Source organism: Girardinichthys multiradiatus, chromosome 12, assembly GCF_021462225.1.
Source record: "Girardinichthys multiradiatus isolate DD_20200921_A chromosome 12, DD_fGirMul_XY1, whole genome shotgun sequence".
Taxonomy (NCBI): domain Eukaryota; kingdom Metazoa; phylum Chordata; class Actinopteri; order Cyprinodontiformes; family Goodeidae; genus Girardinichthys; species Girardinichthys multiradiatus.
Window position 1 is genome coordinate 20,020,622 of NC_061805.1, and position 19,427 is coordinate 20,040,048.

The 19,427-nt window shown below is 43.8% G+C and overlaps 1 protein-coding gene across 5 annotated transcripts in view; it reads left to right on the forward strand.

Moving 5' to 3' along the window:
• slc20a2 (solute carrier family 20 member 2) overlaps positions 1–19,427 on the forward strand; it is a 73,576-nt gene that overhangs the window by 51,044 nt on the left and 3,105 nt on the right. For 2 of the 5 annotated variants that reach the window (XM_047380803.1, XM_047380805.1), the window contains exons 7-10: positions 816–1,049; positions 1,751–2,372; positions 2,464–2,649; positions 6,686–6,770. In XM_047380803.1, the coding sequence (XP_047236759.1) occupies positions 816–1,049; positions 1,751–2,372; positions 2,464–2,649; positions 6,686–6,770 (1,127 nt within the window). Of the gene's footprint in view, positions 1–815; positions 1,050–1,750; positions 2,373–2,463; positions 2,650–3,414; positions 3,919–6,313; positions 6,483–6,685; positions 6,771–14,675; positions 14,761–19,427 lie in introns of those variants that run through there. The other 3 variants (XR_007040554.1, XM_047380804.1, XM_047380806.1) reach the window with 3 other exon arrangements.

Sequence of the window (19,427 nt, forward strand, 5' to 3'; positions counted from 1 at the left end):
TGTGTCACCCCTAAAAAATACCTACAACTGCTGTGGTACTGATGGTTTTCTGTAAAATCCCCACAGAGCAGAGAGCGTGGACATACAACTTACCATAGACTTCCATTATAACACTCCTCTCAACCTTCCTTTCAAAACAGCCTTTGAACAGTGGTTTAAACCATATGCCCTTCAAAACATATTAAGAGATAAAAATATACACGTGTGCTGACCAGACATTTCTTTAACTCGCTTGACAAGAATTTTCTGATAAAACTCATCGTTTTGCACAGCACCTGTTCGGCATAAATTTCTGTCTTTTTCTGTTTGCCTTGAAAGAAAGGAGTGGGTTGTGGGTTCCCCTGCTAACATCTGCTACCAGGCAAAAGCGGGAATCACTATAGCAACCAGATGGATCTTACTCATTCATTATTTAATTTGAATTTCTCCCACTGCGGGACATTAAAGGATATTTCTAGTAGGCTGATGCATGATCAGTTTTCGGACACTGGCACAGTTCCACTTGTATTTGAAGGTTTTCTAGTTACTGGGTTGGCCTTGTATCCTAAATTCATTGGTTTTCATACCTAAACTGGCAACTGAAAATCTTCCAGGTACCCATGTTTTTGGTTGTTTTTTAGTTTTTTTTTTCCCAGAGTCTCCTCATGCTTATTTTTAGACACAGAACCCTTTTTATCCCACCTTATGTGGTTACTCAGACAGGGATGTCATCGCTCACCTGTTGCACAACATTTCTAAAATAGAAACTCAAGACATTAAATTATTTTGAAACCTTTATCTTGCATGACTTCCACTCATTTTTGGATTTTCTTTAGGTCGCTTAAAGAAGGAACAGGCTCTGTCACGGATATCTGATGAAAGCCTGGACAAGATTCCTGAAGAGGAAGAAGAGAGCCCCGTCTTCAAAGAGCTGCCTGGGGCAAAGGGCACAGACGAGGCCGTGGTGCCGCTCACAGGAGGCAGCAGCGACAGGAGCACCCGGGAGTCCAGCGGGGAGCTCGCCAACATGGCCAATGGAGGCACTGTCCTGCCAAACGGCAGGGTCTACGGTAAGAATCTGTTCCTCTAGAAACCACTTTTTTAAAATGCACGACTAAAACTGTTTGTAAATTAGGAAAAAACTTTATTCACAAATTGCCTTGCAAAACTATTAATACACTTTCAGCTTTGTCCCATTTAAACCACAACCTTAAGTGAAAGCCATAAGATGTGCTGTTTGACACAAGCTATGTAGGGGAAACAGTAAATATGTGAAAGATGGTCCTCTGTTTAAATAAGACCAACATTAAACCTCTGGCCTGCCGTGTAAGACTAAGGCACACGACCTAAAACATACCATCCCCTTGAAGAGACGTGGTAACATGATCATGCTGTGGGGATACTTTTCTTCAGAAGGAACAGAAAACCTGGTAAAATGTCATGGGGCAGTGGATGGAGTTTATACAGGGCTATGGTGGAAGAAATTCAGTTAGAGGCTGCAAATACTTGAGACCAGGATGGAGGTTCATGTTACAGCTGGACTAAACCCTAAACATACAGTCGGAGCAACCATGGTAATGTTTAGATCAAATCATGTTTATGTGAGAATGGCCCAGTTAATGTCCAGGCCTAAATCCAAATTTATAGTGTATTTGCATGTATTGAGACCACTTCAAGCTTGGGAAGGAAATCAAAAAAACTGAAATAAAACTGACTGTTGAAATGGTTTCAAATTCCCTTAAAAAACATCCTCCTTGTTTCCACCATTTAGGTCGAACCCACTCAATGACCAACGGCTGCCTTAAGTCACCTATCGCTAACGGTAGCTTCACCTTCGATGGCCACATGCGCAGCGATGGCCAAGTCTACCACACGGTCCACAAAGACTCCGGCCTCTACAAAGACTTGCTACACAAAATCCACCTGGGCCGCATGGATGACAGTGACCGGTCCGGCGCACAGCAGCCTGACAACAATTACCGTCTGCTGCGTCGCAACAACAGCTACACCTGCTACACAGCAGCGATATGCGGTATGCCCGTCCAGCCAATCAGGCGCTCCGAATCCCGTGACGACAGCGAGAAGCACGTTGGTGAGGGTGGCGGCAGGAGCAACAGCGTGTCCTACTCAAAGAAGCGGATACGCTATGACAGCTACTCATCGTACTGCAACGCCGTGGCCGAGGCTGAGATCGAAGCAGAGGAGGGAGGGGTGGAGTTGAAGCTGGCAACAGAGCTGGAGGGGGTGGAGGAAGAAGGAGCTCCAGTTCCAGTGCCTCTTGACGAGGAAGAGCATGAGGAGAAGGACAAGTCGGAGGTGTTTCTGCTTTTCCACTTCCTGCAGATCCTGACCGCCTGCTTCGGCTCTTTCGCCCACGGAGGCAATGATGTCAGGTGAGTGGTTTCACTCAGGCTGCCTCATTCAATCAAAGATTCTAGATTAGGTGAAGGAGTTCCATTTCCATTTATATTCTCATATTTGCAGTAATGCCATCGGGCCCCTGGTGGCGCTATGGATGATTTATGAACAGGGAGGTGTCATGCAGGACGCTGCCACTCCGATCTGGCTGCTCTTTTATGGCGGTGTAGGCATCTGTGCCGGCCTGTGGGTGTGGGGACGCCGCGTCATCCAGACCATGGGGAAGGACCTGACTCCCATCACCCCTTCAAGGTGAGAGAGTCGCCTTACGGAGAGGCAGTGCAACGATGTTTGCTTGTACGTGACTGGGTGGGTGTACATGTGATAAAGATTGAATTTCCTTCCTGATTGGGTTGGATTGCTCCAAAGAGGCTGACACAAGCAGGTTCATCCAATGCTACAGCCTTTGTGGTGAGTAAACACACAGTTTTATTAGAACCAACACACACTGACATTAAGGTTGTTCAGAGTAATTGATCACTCAGAAGCTAGTTAATAATCCACAACATCCAGACAGAGAAACGTATAAACACAAGGAAACAGTCACTTCCATTGTGCAGGTTTAGTTCCCCTATGAGCAACCTCTGACTCATGTTTAAACTGAGCATGCTCCAATTCAAACAAACACTCCTGTTGCTGTTGCAGCCTAAATTTTACTACACAAACATTATTTATCAAATCAGTGTTGGTCAGATAGATTTGAACTAATTTATCTACAGTACTTTGCAAAATGTTCAAACCACTTTTCTGTGTAATTTGCTTTTAATGAACTAGACTTTAATATAATCTCTAAAGGTGGTCTAGTAAACATATATATTGGATATGTATAGGATATCTTATTCCTGATGCAATCAGAATAATTTAAGAATGGATGTTTTCCAATCCCAGGTCCCATTCTAGTACTGCATTAAAACCATATATTAAATTGAAATCTCTGTAGCTTTAAATAACCCTTATTTTCCTAAAGCTGCTGTATCAGTTTTTTCTTGACAGCCACAGATATTTTGTTCCATACAGGTGGTCCAGCATTACAGCCTCATGATCCTAAACATCTATCTGACTGGACGCATAAAGCTACACTTCTTGTCCCTGCCGATGTTTTTGAGCTAAACCATTTGCTTGTATGCTAGGCTGTCTCTGAAAATTGGGACTTTTTAAAATTTTCTGCAAGACAACTTGCAGAAAAGGTCACATGATGCAGTCAAACTGGATGCTGCTGTCTCTTTTTATTGTAATATTTCTGATATTATGGGAAAATCACATTCATTGCATCACCAAAATATATGCGTGTCAAACAGGATGTTTTTTTTTCATTAAATCAGACTTTTATCTCCACAACTGGCACCAGGAATGTTTAGTCGGAGCCTCTGTTGCTGATCATTTTGATAATTTGGATTAGACTGCCTTATCCTTACTGATTTTCTGCTTAGTTCTTTTACCTAATACTGTTCCATATTCTTGATTGGATGTATAAAGATGCATTCTGATTAATGCAGAATTAAAGAGTCCATGACACATTTACTATTGGACTAATTATTGTTCAACAATCTGAACTGCCTCATTGTTGGCATCCTCCTAAAACATGTTCATAAATCCACATTTCTAAGGGGTATAGTATATTTTCTGTTACCTACTTCACCTGTTACATAATACATGTGAATAATTAGGTCATTTTCAGACCACAGCAAATGGACCCCTGCAGCTTGCTGTCCAACAATGGCGGCAGAAGCAGTCAGGACACATTGTTAACCGCTCCCTGCTCTTCATTCGTCTTTCCTTCCATCTCTCTGTCTCTTGCTGTCTTCTAGTCTTCCCACGCATTATCTAAAGAATGTGTGCACAAAAACCTCTGCCATGTCTGTGTTTTAAAAAGCCCTGCTCTTTGCCTGTGGGTCGCACGCAGTGTGTTGAACGTACTGTATGTGCGCTCCTATGCATGCTTATTAAGGCATAATTGTTCCAGCAAGCTCTTATGAGGTTGTGTGTGTGTTTGTGGCGGGGGGGGGAGTTTACAGGAAGTTGTTTTGCATTCCGGATGAAGCGGAGTAGGATGAGGGAGCGAGGGAACAAACCACAGTGGGAACTTCTCTCAAACCACAGGGAGGGACGGCAGCCTGGCGACTCCTCTTGCATTTTCCTCTTTTTTCCTGGTTGTTTTTTCTTTTCCCATTTCTCCCTTCATAAATATGTGTTGGTTTTCTCATCCTGGATTTTTTTTCCCCTCTTCTTAGGTCTTTTAATCATCTTTCTCCTCTAAATCTGTCTCCCTTTTTCATGAAGTCCCTCAGTCCTTCCCACGCTCACGCCATCTCATTATTTTCCCTCTTTCTTTATTTCTCCACCTTTTTATTTGCTCCTTTCTCTTTGTGTGTGCCCACTTTTTTTCTTCCACTTAATCTCCCTCCTTCCATCCCACAATGGCTGGGCTGCCAGAATCCTAAGACAAATTTGCTCTGGTTCACAGTTCAAAAGCCTTGCTTTTCTCCTGAGTCCGTTTTCATGAATCAGCCTGACAAAGAAATTTGTTTTGGGGCGAGAACAGAACATCGTGTTTGTTTGTGTAGTCTGCAGTACATGCACTGGCACATATTTAAGCAGCCACAGTAATCCCCTGCACTCTGAGGTGTTTTCAAACCTGAAGTATGGATTTTCATCATTCTCCTGAAATCTTGGCCCAGTCAGATTGGTGCCGATGTTTCTGGTTCTCTTTGGGGCTTCATCAGTTAGTTGGTTTAGAGCAGTCAGTAGCTTCATGTTTTCAAAATGTGTAACAAAAATGGATAAAATAAGCTAATAGCTTTTTAGTTAATACAGAGAAGCTGTATGTTACATGTGTTAAATTGCTATTATGCATCAAATTTTGTATTGATATTTAAACATTTTAAGCCAAGATATCAGATGAACACCCATTAAATCCAGTAGTTTTGAAGGGCTAATTGAGCAGAATGTCATGTCTTTCTTTTGTTTTTGTTATTGAGCAGGTTAGTTTGACCAGGTTGGTTAGGCAGACTGTTTAGGTAACAGGCCTTGCTAATAAGCGTTATCCTGGTGCTCATTTAATTTCAGCACCATGCCTGACCGTGTTCTGACTCTATACTGGCAAATGCCAAATCATAATTGACTCATATCAAAATTGGGCACAAAAAAAGTCTTGATCAGGAAATCACATCCACTAGGTATCAATTGGTTAATCTAAGTTTGAGTTTTCTTTAGGTAGCTATTTTAAATATTTTCTGCTATTTCTGTTTACCTGTTTAGAGTAAATTTTAGCTGAGTTTATTTGTCAAAAACACAAGAGAATTAGGATCATGCTGACTGCTGGTAAATATCTGCCAAGGACTAACACAACCACACTTAAGCCTTGGAAGTGTTTGCAATGCCTGAATTTGTTCAACTCACCTAAAATGCTAAAGAAAACTACACTTCAGAAGGAGGTTCCTCTATGGAAATCTGCACATAAGCAACCAGGACAGATTGGGTACACGCTGTGCAGGTAATAATGTTTTAGTAAATGAAATTGCAACTTTTATGCTGTTTTAAACCTCCACACATTAGGCTTAGGAGTATATCTGGACTAACGTACCATCTGCAACCCAAATTACCTTTGAGACTTTAAAGTTTTACCTGAAGTGGTTCCCATTTACAGAGGGATTGAAGTTGTGCAAGATTGCCTTCTGTTCAATTGTTAGAGCCCTGCTGGGATACATTTTAACAATTGCACCTCTGCAGCCAGATGAAGTCCATCCAGAACTTTGCCTCAGTGTTGCTGCTTTTTTAAGAAATATCAATTGTAGAAGTAGAATTCGCTAGTTTCAAACTGCTTCCTTTCTCAAGTTTTTTTTTTTTTGCCCTGAATTTCTAATTTTGCTATTTTCTGTGTGTTTTCTGAGCATGCATTAATGGTTTTCTCTTTCAGTGCATCCACTGATCTGAAGCCAAAGCTCCCTGGAAACTGGGAGTCATTTTGGGGGAAAATGCCTTCTTGGAAGGCACTACATGCATTAGGCACTACAGAGTCACACCTGTCTGTGTTTCACATGCCACCATACCTGCAATTACCTGCAAACATTCAGGATCTCACAGAGGTGTGCTCTCTTCTTTGTGTGTGGCTGTCAAATGGAGGGCTTCAGTAATTACAGTTTCATTGTTATTGTTTGACTGTGTGATGTGTAAATATGTAAGAACTGTTAAAATGTGCTTTATGATGTGGAAGCTGGTGAGGTTCTGCCTCTAGTTGCACCATCCCACACATTACAGTGAAGAATGTCTCCCCTCCCTCCTTCCACAGTGGGTTCACTATTGAACTGGCCTCTGCACTCACAGTCGTGTTGGCTTCAAATATCGGAATCCCTGTCAGTACCACACACTGCAAGGTATGACCGAGTGGCCCCTCCCCTTCAGACTGACCTCTCAACTCCTCTGCAGGTGCCTCCGGGGGAGAGGGAGGCTCACACCTTCTCCCAGGGCGCTGGGCCATAGATTGTCCCTGGAGACTCAGAAGATAAAACCTTTAAAAATTGCTAGCAGTCTGTATTTTTGCATTGAATTTTAAATTATTGAATTTGGTTGAATCTTTTTTTTCTAGCTTTGACAATCATATTTTTCAAAACACAATTTTAATAAAAATCAAGTTAATTGCCTTGATCTCTAAATATGTGAAGAAAGAAATTAGAGATAAAATAGTTTAAATTAGCTGGTTAAGTACTGCCAAACTAATCGAAGCTCAATTTTGTCACAATTTTCAAATGTAGTGAAATTTGTTGTAATTTGGTCATTTATGTAAAATCCCGAGCATTAATTGTCAGGGTTGAGGTTAGGTACTGTAAAGGCCAGTTCCTGTTCAACCCTTCTCCATCATACTGGTAAAGTTGGGTTGTCTATGCCTTGTAACTGAGATGTTTCAGGGCTCCTGATTAAATTAAGGAATAAGAGCTGTACTAAAAATACACTTATAATGTATGGTTTTATATCAAGTTTTACATGTTTTGACGCACTGTGTTTAGTATTGGTGCCAATGTTCCCAATAATTCTTTACACACAACTTAATGTTAGGGGTTAGTGTTAATTTTGCAAATGTCTCAGGCAGGCTTGAAGACTGTGTGCGGTGTATGTTAATATACAGATAAGTCCATTTACGTGAAAAAATTTGGCAAATGTTTATGACAAATCTGCTTCTAAAAGCAATTTCACTTGTTTTTTCACAGTGGAAAGTGCTGACTGTTGTTTAGTGAAACCGGTTCTGGGTTGCAAGAATAATTTTAAGCAGCCGGGACCACATCGAAACCAAGCCAGTCAGTCATTTTTTTATTCCATAGTAGGTCGCGGGGAAGCTGGTGCCTATCTCCAGCAGTCTATGGGCGAGAGGCAGGGTACACCCTGGACAGGTCGCCAGTCCATCGCAGGGCAACACACAAACAACCACACACACACTCATTCATACAGGTCCTTCTTAAAATATTAGCATATTGTGATAAAGTTCATTATTTTCCATAATGTCATGATGAAAATTTAACATTCATATATTTTAGATTCATTGCACACTAACTGAAATATTTCAGGTCTTTTATTGTCTTAATACGGATGATTTTGGCATACAGCTCATGAAAACCCAAAATTCCTATCTCACAAAATTAGCATATCATTAAAAGGGTCTCTAAACGAGCTATGAACCTAATCATCTGAATCAACAAGTTAACTCTAAACACCTGCAAAAGATTCCTGAGGCCTTTAAAACTCCCAGCCTGGTTCATCACTCAAAACCCCAATCATGGGTAAGACTGCCGACCTGACTGCTGTCCAGAAGGCCACTATTGACACCCTCAAGCAAGAGGGTAAGACACAGAAAGAAATTTCTGAACGAATAGGCTGTTCCCAGAGTGCTGTATCAAGGCACCTCAGTGGGAAGTCTGTGGGAAGGAAAAAGTGTGGCAGAAAACGCTGCACAACGAGAAGAGGTGACCGGACCCTGAGGAAGATTGTGGAGAAGGGCCGATTCCAGACCTTGGGGGACCTGCGGAAGCAGTGGACTGAGTCTGGAGTAGAAACATCCAGAGCCACCGTGCACAGGCGTGTTCAGGAAATGGGCTACAGGTGCCGCATTCCCCAGGTCAAGCCACTTTTGAACCAGAAACAGCGGCAGAAGCGCCTGACCTGGGCTACAGAGAACCAGCACTGGGCTGTTGCTCAGTGGTCCAAAGTACTTTTTTCAGATGAAAGCAAATTCTGCATGTCATTCGGAAATCAAGGTGCCACAGTCTGGAGGAAGACTGGGGAGAAGGAAATGCCAAAATGCCAGAAGTCCAGTGTCAAGTACCCACAGTCAGTGATGGTCTGGGGTGCCGTGTCAGCTGCTGGTGTTGGTCCACTGTGTTTTATCAAGGGCAGGGTCAATGCAGCTAGCTATCAGGAGATTTTGGAGCACTTCATGCTTCCATCTGCTGAAAAGCTTTATGGAGATGAAGATTTCATTTTTCAGCACGACCTGGCACCTGCTCACAGTGCCAAAACCACTGGTAAATGGTTTACTGACCATGGTATCACTGTGCTCAATTGGCCTGCCAACTCTCCTGACCTGAACCCCATAGAGAATCTGTGGGATATTGTGAAGAGAACGTTGAGAGACTCAAGACCCAACACTCTGGATGAGCTAAAGGCCACTATCGAAGCATCCTGGGCCTCCATAAGACCTCAGCAGTGCCACAGGCTGATTGCCTCCATGCCACGCCGCATTGAAGCAGTCATTTCTGCCAAAGGATTCCCGACCAAGTATTGAGAAGCATAACTGTACATGATTATTTGAAGGTTGACGTTTTTTGTATTAAAAACACTTTTCTTTTATTGGTCGGATGAAATATGCTAATTTTGTGAGATAGGAATTTTGGGTTTTCATGAGCTGTATGCCAAAATCATCCGTATTAAGACAATAAAAGACCTGAAATATTTCAGTTAGTGTGCAATGAATCTAAAATATATGAATGTTAAATTTTCATCATTACATTATGGAAAATAATGAACTTTATCACAATATGCTAATATTTTGAGAAGGACCTGTACACCTAAGGGCAATTTAGAGCGACCGATTAATGCCTAGAAGGCATGTCTTTGGACTGTGGGAGGAAGCCGGAGTACCTGGTGAGAACCCACGCATGCACGGGGAGAACATGCAAACTCCATGCAGAAAGAGCAGGACCTTCTTGCTGCAAGGCAACAGTGATACTAATTACGCCAACAGGCAGCCCCTAAGCAATCGCTCAAAATTTGTTAAACCACAAATCAACTTTTTTATGTGGATAAACCGTATAAAAGGTGCTATCTTTAAGTTACTGTGCAAACTTTGACATTTTTGTGTAAACTTATTTAATTTTGCAATATTTGGCCTAAAACTGTCTACCTCTACAGTACTACCTCTTTGGGTTGGGATCACAGCCCCACGATGGAGTAAAAAAAAGCTCATCTCACTCAGACACACGCCCCCATTCTGTCCTTCACTACCCTCAGTGCCGGCTTTTAGTATCGCTGAGTCAGTGCCTTGAGCCAGTGACTCGAACTGATTAGCCTCAGGCCCACTAGGCTCCACAAAGCCTACATAAACCTCCGGTGACTAGGGCGGTGAAAAATACTCCACCTGGAAAGATCTATCCATGTCAAAACTACCAGCGTCGCTCTGGTCACTCTCCATGTTTCGATATGTCAGATTAAGACAGCTGCCACTTTCCCTTGCCCTGACCAGCTAAACCCCGTCTGCTCGTTCCCATATTTGGTTCTGCCCCTCTGTCTCTTGGCGATGCCCACATTGGTGGCATTTTTGAAAATTTTTCTGGGGTCAGGGTTATGCTTTTACATCAGGTTTAGTTCCACTTTAAGACAAAAAAGTCAGATTAGCATTGGAATAACAGATTCATTTTCCTAAAGTTTGTTGAAGTGCGACACATGTAGTAAATGTAAATGCATGCACAGAGCTTCACCCACGGTGTTCGACTGACTTTGGAGATAAGACAAATGCAGTGACCTTTGTAGCTAAACTGCCCCCTTGCACAGTGGTAATCTTTAAGGACTCAGAAAACAGCAGAGGGACAATTGATTTTGGCCAAAAGACATGGACGCGAGACCATCCCCCAGTGGGCCCACCACCTGCAGGGGGAACCGTGAGGGACCGGTGCAAAGAGGATTGGGCGGCGGACGAAGGTGGAGACCTCGGCGGCCCGATCCCTGGATGCTTAGGCTGGCTCTAGGGACGTGGAATGTCACCTCGCTGGGGGGGAAGGAACCTGAGCTGGTGCGGGAGGTCGAGAGATATCGACTAGAAATAGTCGGGCTCGCCTCCACGCACAGCGTGGGCTCTGGAACCCATCTCCTCGAGAGGGGCTGGACTCTCTTCTACTCTGGAGTGGCCTGCGGGGAGAGGCGGCGGGCTGGAGTGGGTTTGCTTGTTGCCCCCCAGCTCAGCCGTCTTGTGTTGGGGTTTACCCCAGTGGATGAGAGGGTCACATCCCTGCGCCTTCGGGTTGGGGAGAGGGATCTGACTATCATTTCAGCCTACGGGCTGAGTGGTAGTGCGGAGTACCCGGCCTTCTTGGCGTCCCTGTCGGGGTGCTGGATAGTGCCCCTCCTGGGGACTCAATTATTTTGCTGGGGGAAACGACAGTGACACCTGGAGAGGCGTGATTGGGAGGAATGGCCTCCCCGATCTGAATCCGAGCGGTGTTTTGTTATTGGACTTCTGTGCTAGTCACGGGTTGTCTATAATGAACACCATGTTCAAACATAAGGGTGTCCATCAGTGCACTTGGCACCAGGACACCCTAGGCAGGAGGTCAATGATCGACTTTGTTGTCGTATCATCAGACCTTCGGCCGCATGTTTTGGACACTCGGGTGAAGAGAGGGTCTGAGCTGTCCACTGATCACTAGCTGGTGGTGAGTTGGATCCGCTGGGGGAGGAGAAAGCCGGACAGACCTGGCAGGCCCAAGCGCATAGTGAGGGTCTGCTGGGAACGTCTGGCGGACCCCTTGGCCAGGGATGTATTCAACTCTCACCTCCGGGAGAGCTTTGACCAGATTCCGAGGGATGTTGGAGACATGGAGTCCAAGTGGACCATGTTCTCCGCATCTATTGTAGATGCTGCTGCCCATAGCTGCGGCAATCCCCGAACCTGGTGGTGGACACCGGCAGTAAGGGACGCTGTCAAGCTGAAGGAGTCCTATCGGCTGTGGTTGACTTGTGGGATTCCTGAGGCGGCTGACGGGTACCGTGGGGCCAAGCGTGCCGCGGCCCGGGCGGTGGCAGAGGCAAAAACTCGGACGTGGGAGGAGTTTGGTGAGGCCATGGAGAAGGACTACCGGTTGGCCCCGAAGCGATTCTGGCAAACCGTCCGGCGCCTCAAGAGGGGGAAGCAGTGCTTCGCCAACACTGTTTACAGTGGGGGTGGGGAGCTGCTGACCTCGACTGGGGACATTATCGGCCGGTGGAAGGAATACTTCGAGGATCTCCTCAATCCTGCCATCACGCATTCCCTGGTGGAAACAGAGGCTGGGGACTCGGGGTTGGACTCTTTCATCACCAGGCTGAAGTCACCAAGGTGGTTAAAAAGCTCCGTGGTGGCAGGGCTTCGGGGTTGGATGAGATCCGCCCTGAGTACCTCAAGTCTTTGGATGTTGTGGGGCTGTCATGGTTGACACGCCTCTTCAACATTGCGTGGCGGACAGGGACAGTGCCTTTGGATTGGCAGACTGGGGTGGTGATCCCCCTACATAAGAAGGATGACCGGAGGGTGAGTTCCAACTACAGGGGGATCACACTCCTCAGCCTCCCTGGTAAGGCCTACGCCAGGGTATCGGAGAGGAGAGTCCGGCCGATAGTCAAACCCCGGCTTCAGGAGGAGCAGTGTGGTTTTCGTCCCGGCCGTGGAACACTGGACCAGCTCTATACCCTCTACATGGTACTTGAGGGGTCATGGGAGTTTGCCCAACCGGTCCACATGTGTTTTGTGGACCTGGAGAAAGCATTCGACTGTGTCCCTCATGATGCCCTTTGGGGGGTGCTCCAGGAGTATGGAATCGGGGGCCCTTTAGTAGGGGCCATCCGATCTCTGTACAAGCGGAGCAGGAGTTTGGTTCGCATTGCCGGCACTAAGTCGGACCTGTTCCCGGTGCATGTTGGACTCCGGCAGGGCTTCCCTTTATCACCGGTCCTGTTCATAACTTTTATGGACAGGATTTCTAGGCGCAGCCAAGGGCCGGAGGGGGTCTGGTTTGGGGACCAGTGGATTTCGTCTCTTCTTTTTGCAGAAGACATGGTCCTGCTGGCCCCCTCTAGCCAAGACCTACAGCATGCACTGGGGCGGTTCGCAGCCGCGTGTGAAGCGGCTATAATGAAGATCAGCTCCTCCAAGTCCGAGGCCATGGTCCTCGACCGGAAAAGGGTGGCTTGTCCTCTTCAGGTTGGAGGAGAGTTCCTGCCTCAAGTGGAGGAGTTTAAGTATCTCGGGGTCTTGTTCACGAGTGAGGGAAGAATGGAGCGGGAGATCGACAGACGGATTGGTGCGGCTGCCGCAATAATGGGGCGCTGTCCCGGTCCGTTGTGGTGAAGAGAGAGCTGAGCCAAAAAGCGAAGCTCTCGATTTACCGGTTGGTCTACGTTCCTACCCTCACCTATGGCCATGAAATTTGGGTCATGACCGAAAGAACGGGATCCCGGATACAAGCGGCGGAAATGAGTTTCCTCCGTAAGGTGGCCGGGCACTCCCTTAGAGATAGGGTGAGGAGCTCGGCCCTCCGGGAGGGGCTCGGAGTAGAGCCGCTGCTCCTCCACATTGAGAGGAGCCAGTTGAGGTGGCTCGGGCATCTATACCGGATGCCTCCTGGACGCCTTCCTCGGGGGGTGTTCCAGACACGTCCCACCGGAAGGAGGCCCAGGACACGCTGGAGGGACTATGTCTCTCGGCTGGCCTGGGAACGCCTTGGACTCCCCCCGGAGGAGCTGGAGGAGGTGTCTGGGGAGAGGGACGTCTGGGCGTCTCTGCTGAGTCTGCTGCCCCCGCGACCCGGTTCCGGATAAAGTGGAAGACGACGAGTATGAGATGGTTTTAGAGTCATACTGGTACTGGACTGGCTGCTTGGCTGTAAAGAAACAAACTGGTTCTTAACTGGCTTAATAGAGCAAGCTAAGGACCGGCTCTAGGTCGATCTCTGTGGTGAACTGTTGAAAAAGCCTCTTACTTGCCTTCAAATAAACCTTTGTGATGCAATATGTATTTTTTTTTTATTAATAGCTGGTACTTTGCTCAGAAAAACATGCAGAATACATTCCTAAATTTATTTTACACATACTCAACTAAAAATGTAAAATGCATGTAAAAAAAAAAATTGTATTGTAGTTTTTGAAATGTTTTAGGGTTTTCATAACGCATAAATAATGGAATCTTTTTGTTAATGATAATTACATGAACACAAAATCTTAATATAGTCAATATGACCCCAAAATAGAGAAAAGTAGATAAAAAAAAAAAAACAGTTGTTTGATTGTATTAAATAAACCCATAAACAAAGAAGTAAAAAAATCATAATATACAGAGAAATATTTCTCACATTAAGCTTTAAAAGGTTTTTAAGCAAGACCAAGTGTTGGAAGAACAACAGCAAATCTGGCCTGAAATGCACCAATTTTCATAAAAAATGGTCACTCTTTCCCTCAGTAGTTGAAGGAAATATTTATTTTGCCTCCAATGTAGTTTATTTTTATGAACAACCTGTTAGGATAAAGAGGTCCTGCTCTACCTGTATTTAACATAATGTATATTAGCTAAATGATTGTCAAAGCTATTTAAAGGGCAGCCACGCCTTTATTAACTTTTCCTTTTTAAAGTCCATCATCCTGTTAGAGCAGAAGACAATCAGACATTTTTACACAGCCTTTCTCAGGTAGCCCTGGGCCTCAGTGTGCAGTTCCTCTCCCCTGTTCTTTTCAGGAACACCGGATCCAGACTGGAAGTGGAAGTGCACCCCTCCAGTCCCAGTCCTACCTTACCTTTCCCCCTTTCACACCTACATTACTCTTTTATTTCCACCAGCTCTCATATTGCTGCCCTCTCAACACTGGCATGGTTTGGTGTGTGGGTCCCCTCCACCCTCCTGTGCTCGGTCGCAAGCCGACTTCCCCTCCATCGTCCCCCACCACCAGCCGGCATCCTCCCACCCGATCCCACTTGTCACACTTTGTTTTCCACTATTTTTACCTCTCCCTCTCCATCTTTTTGTCTCTCCACTCATTTGTCTTCACAGCGGATTTTGCATTGAAGTAATGAGTGCGCTAACAGTGCTTGTTGCATCAAATGTGGGCATCCCAGTAAGCTCCACCCACTGCAAGGTATTTGAGTCCTTGGTAGTGAAGCTGGGAGGAGCCTCCACCCTGAGAGCTCTTCCTCAGCACTTCACCTCTAGCTGTTGATCACTGAAATCAATCACAGCTCCTGAAGTTGAAGTTTTGATCTCCTGCAGTTTTCCTCCAGCAGCCAAATTTCCCATTTTTCCTAAAGGGAACCTTACAACATCAAAGATTGTTCTTAGTTTGATGTTGAGCATTAAGGTTTTATTAATAAATGTATTCCGAATCAATCCTACCTTTTTATGAAGTCAGTATTGATATTTTTAGGGTTTAAATATCTTTACTTGCATATACACCAATTAATGTTTTACCATTTTTTATAATTAACATTTTATTCCAGCATCATTTAATTTTTCCGAACATTAATTTGTTGCAGAATTTCCTGCAAATACTAATAAAACCATTTAATTCTAAATTTAAAGTTGCTTCTTGCAACTTCGCTTTAGACTTGATCTTTCCAGTTTTTAGCCTTTACTTGGTTATCAATATATCATATCATCTATGAGAATATATCAAGCTGTTTTAGAAAATATAACATCCAGTAAGTAAACATATATGGAATGCCGAAAGTGCTAAAAGGGGCTTTAAATTCAATTCAATTCAAAAATACTTTATTAATCCCAAAGGGAAATTAAATGTTGTTGTAGCTCATATTATGAAGGTTTCTTCAAAGAGCCGTTGTAGATGCTGATGGCTGTGGGCAGGAAGGATCTCCTGTAGTGATTTGTCTTACAGCAGATCTGAAGAAGCCTCTGACTGAAGACACTCTGTTGTTGTAGGACAGTCTCATGAAGAGGATGCTCAGGGTTCTCCATAATGTTCTTCATTTTATGAAGAATCCTTCTTTCTACAATGATCTCCAGAGGTTCCAGATGAGTCCCCAGAACAGAACCAGCCTTTTTTATCAGCTTGTTGACCTTTTTAAGTCCCTGGCTCTGATGCTGCTTCCCCAGCAGATGATGATAGAAGAGATCACACTTTCCACAACAGACTTATAGAAGATCTGCAGCATCTTGCTGCAAACAACAAAGGACTTAAGCTTCCTCAAGAAGTACAGTCTGCTCTGTCCCTTCTTGTAGATGGCTTCACAGTTGCATCTCCACTCTAGTCTGTTGTCCAGGTGAACACCGAGGTATTTATACTCCTCCATCACCTCCACTTCTTCTCCCATGATGGAAATAGTTTTTGACTTATTCCTGTTTCTCTTAAAATCTACAATCATCTCCTTTGTTTTAGTCACGTTCAAAATGAGATGATTGTCTCCACACCATGTCACAAAGCGGTCCACCACCTTCCTGTACTCAGCTTCTTGTCCATCTCTGATCCACCCCACGACTGCAGAATCATCCGAGTATTTCTGCAGATGACAGGAGTCTGTCTTGTACTGGAAGTCTGAGGTGTACAGAGTGAAAAGGAATGGTGAGAGTACAGTCCCCCGTGGTGCTCCTGTGCTGCTGACTACCGGGTTAGACTCACAACCCTTCAGTCTCACAAACTGTGGTCTGTTTGTCAGGTAGTCTTTGATCCAGGAGATTGTTGAGGCCTCCACCTGAGTCTTCTGGAGTTTCTGACAAAGCAAATCAGGTTGGATTGTATTAAATGCACTGGAGAAATCAAAGAACATGATCCTCACAGTGCTGCTGGCTTTGTCCAGATGACAGTGGGTTTGTTGAAGCAGGTGTATGATGGCATCTTCAACTCCAACTCCACAGCGATAAGCAAACTGAAGGGGGTCCTGATGGTTTACTGTTTGCTTACTCAGGTGGGCCAACAGGAGTCTCTCTAGGACCTTCATGATGTGAGATGTCAGGGCAACAGGTCTATAGTCATTGAGGACTAATGGGTGAGTTTTCTTTGGTACCAGAACAAGAAAGGAGGTCTTCCACAACAGTGGAACCTTCTTCTGGGCCAGGCTAAGGTTGAAGAGGTGCTGCAGAATCCCACAGAGCTGCTCTGCACAGGCCTTCAGGACTCTAGGGCTGACATGATCTGGACCTGCAGCCTTATTCCTATTCAGTCTTTCCAGTTGTCTCTTCACCTGACTTCTTGAGACACACAGGTGGAAGGGGGAAGCAAAGGAAGCATCAGCATCTTCTGATATGGTTGAAGGCAAACATGTAGAAGCAGAAGGGTCTAGGGCTGAGGTGGAAGATAAAAAATGTGAGGTGTTACTGGACAGCTGTGGGTCCTGTGGGTCAAAGGAGGGTGGGATGTCTGTTTGGCTGTGAGCAGGAGAGGAGGATGCTGAGCTTGTTTCTGAACTGAACCTATTGAAGAATGTGTTCAGTTCATTGGCTCTGTCCAGACGTCCATCGGTCTGATCATCCTTCTGCCTGAAGCCTGTGATCTTCTTCATCCCTGTCCACACATCTCTGATATTGTTTTGCTGGAGCTTGCTCTCCAGCTTCTTCAATGTCATATTTAGTACAAAATAAATGTGATTATTAGGTGAAAGTTATTTATTTATTTTAATTCAATGGCTTTTGTCATTCAGTAAAAAACAATAACTTGAGTTACTTTAAATTAGCAATGTCATTAATAAACAGATCTTTAAAAATATTTGTCACAATTCAAATTGATTGAAAGAAAATGCATTTAATAAAATGTGCGCATAATTACTGAAATATCAATAATTAAGTACATAATTATATATGTAATTTATTCATTAAAATTTAAAGTCATTTATCTTAAAATCATAAATATTAATGTTCATATATGTTAAGTTTTCATTCAACATACCACAAAATAGTACAACAAAACGGCTTTTGTGCAATTATATTGGCAAAAGCTGTGTTGGCTTCACCCACTAAATTTGAAGGCAACAGCTCAAAATTAATCATTTTATTTGAGAAGTGATTTTTAAACTGAAATGAGACTATTCTTTCTGTTTAGTAAAATTTGTTCTCTAAATTGATTTGTTTCCCATTTCAAGAATGAAAGACAAATTTGAGTTATTCAATGATTGAATTATTGAATTTTGGCACCTTTGGATTTCCGTACCCTAACGCTTAAAGTAACCTTTTGTTCTCTGAAGGGAAACTTCAGGAGATTCAAAACTGGTGTTCAGTTACTGCTAATCAGATTATCTAAACATCACCATCATCACCACCAGCACCATTCCTCACATACAGACCATCACGTCTCTTTCCTAAAATTTGGGATAATCTGCTGCTTTGCCAAGACGTTAAATCTAATGATCGGTAGAGGTTTATGATTGTGGTAATTGTAAAAAAATTTTCATGATTTGGTCTGGAGATGTGCAGATGTTTTTGGTGAAATTTACTTTAAAAAAAACTAAATTCTTACTTGTAAACTGATTGGATTTAAATCTATTTAACTGCGAGAGTGAAACTGCAATTCCTCATTGGCCTTCAAGTCTTCAGTGATAAACCAACCGCATATCTGTGCATCTCTAATGGTTCAGCGAAAATGTCAGGATTGATGGGCATTAATTTTGTTTCATTAACTGGTGTCAGGTCTGACGGATCTATTTCCTGAAATCAGGCTTTTCTTTTCTCATTGAAGCTAAATCGATGCCCGGTCCTGATGTGTGAATCAATATAAAATGATCGTGTACAGTGACTTTGCTGTTTCAGAGGGTGTGGGCAGGCAGCACTAAGAGTAAGGTCACTCCATGCAAATGATTTAGAAACACAAAGTTTGGACTGTTTCTTAGAGAAATGTGTTTGGGGATTAGCTTCATGTCCACAACAAACAGGCTCAGGGGTACCTCCCTTGTGAAACTCCAGGTCTTGGAGTTGCTCACAAGCAGTCTGACAAATGTGGACTGATTTTTAAATGTTAGGTGAGGTCGGCAGAGACCAAAGCGCGTGCGGCATCTCATGTTTCTCCGGCTGAATACTAGCAGACAGCTGCAGTGTTAACACCTGCTCCGACTGACAGCAAGTCACTGCACATGATTCTCAAACATGCCTAATGATCTTAATTTCTCATCCAACTTAATTTCGGTTCCTGCTATTTAAGGTAAAAACAAAATGTACAATTAAAAGTCTGACATTTGCATTCTTAAATAAACGTATGTTCTATGGGCTGGACCTGCCAGTGTCAGGCTTTCACATAAGTGTTTTGTTTTAGTCAGTAAAAAACCTCCTGGCTTGCTGTTACTAACACACATTTGAGTCTGAAATGTGAAGAGCTGCAGGATGGACAGGCTCTTCTCTCTCTTTACAGCTGACCTGATATTATTAGCAGTTTTACTCAGGCTCTTTATTTTTTAGCATGCTAACTCTGAACCTCATTTCAAAGAGGCTGTTACAGGTTTGCAGATATGATGAAATAAAAATAGTGTGTTGAAATGTTTGAAAGAGTTTAGTTAACTATGTATGCATTAAGAAAACTTTAGTGCTTTCCTTTTGCCGCTGTTGAATAATTGAGGAATGTCTTGAGCGATGATGACCTTCCAAAAGACACTGTTGGCGTTTAATTTGTTGTAGCTGTTTAAAGAGGCTTAAAAATAGCTACTCAGTTAAATTTGTAGGCACCAATGGTAAAGATGTATAAAAAGCCTTTGAACGTTTCTAGCAGCCTTTCTGTATTTTTGTAGCACTTTTTAATTTTGGCTAAACAATGCTTTATTCTTTTAAATTTAAGTGTGGGGTTAATTTTAAATGCTTGGGCATACAATTGCC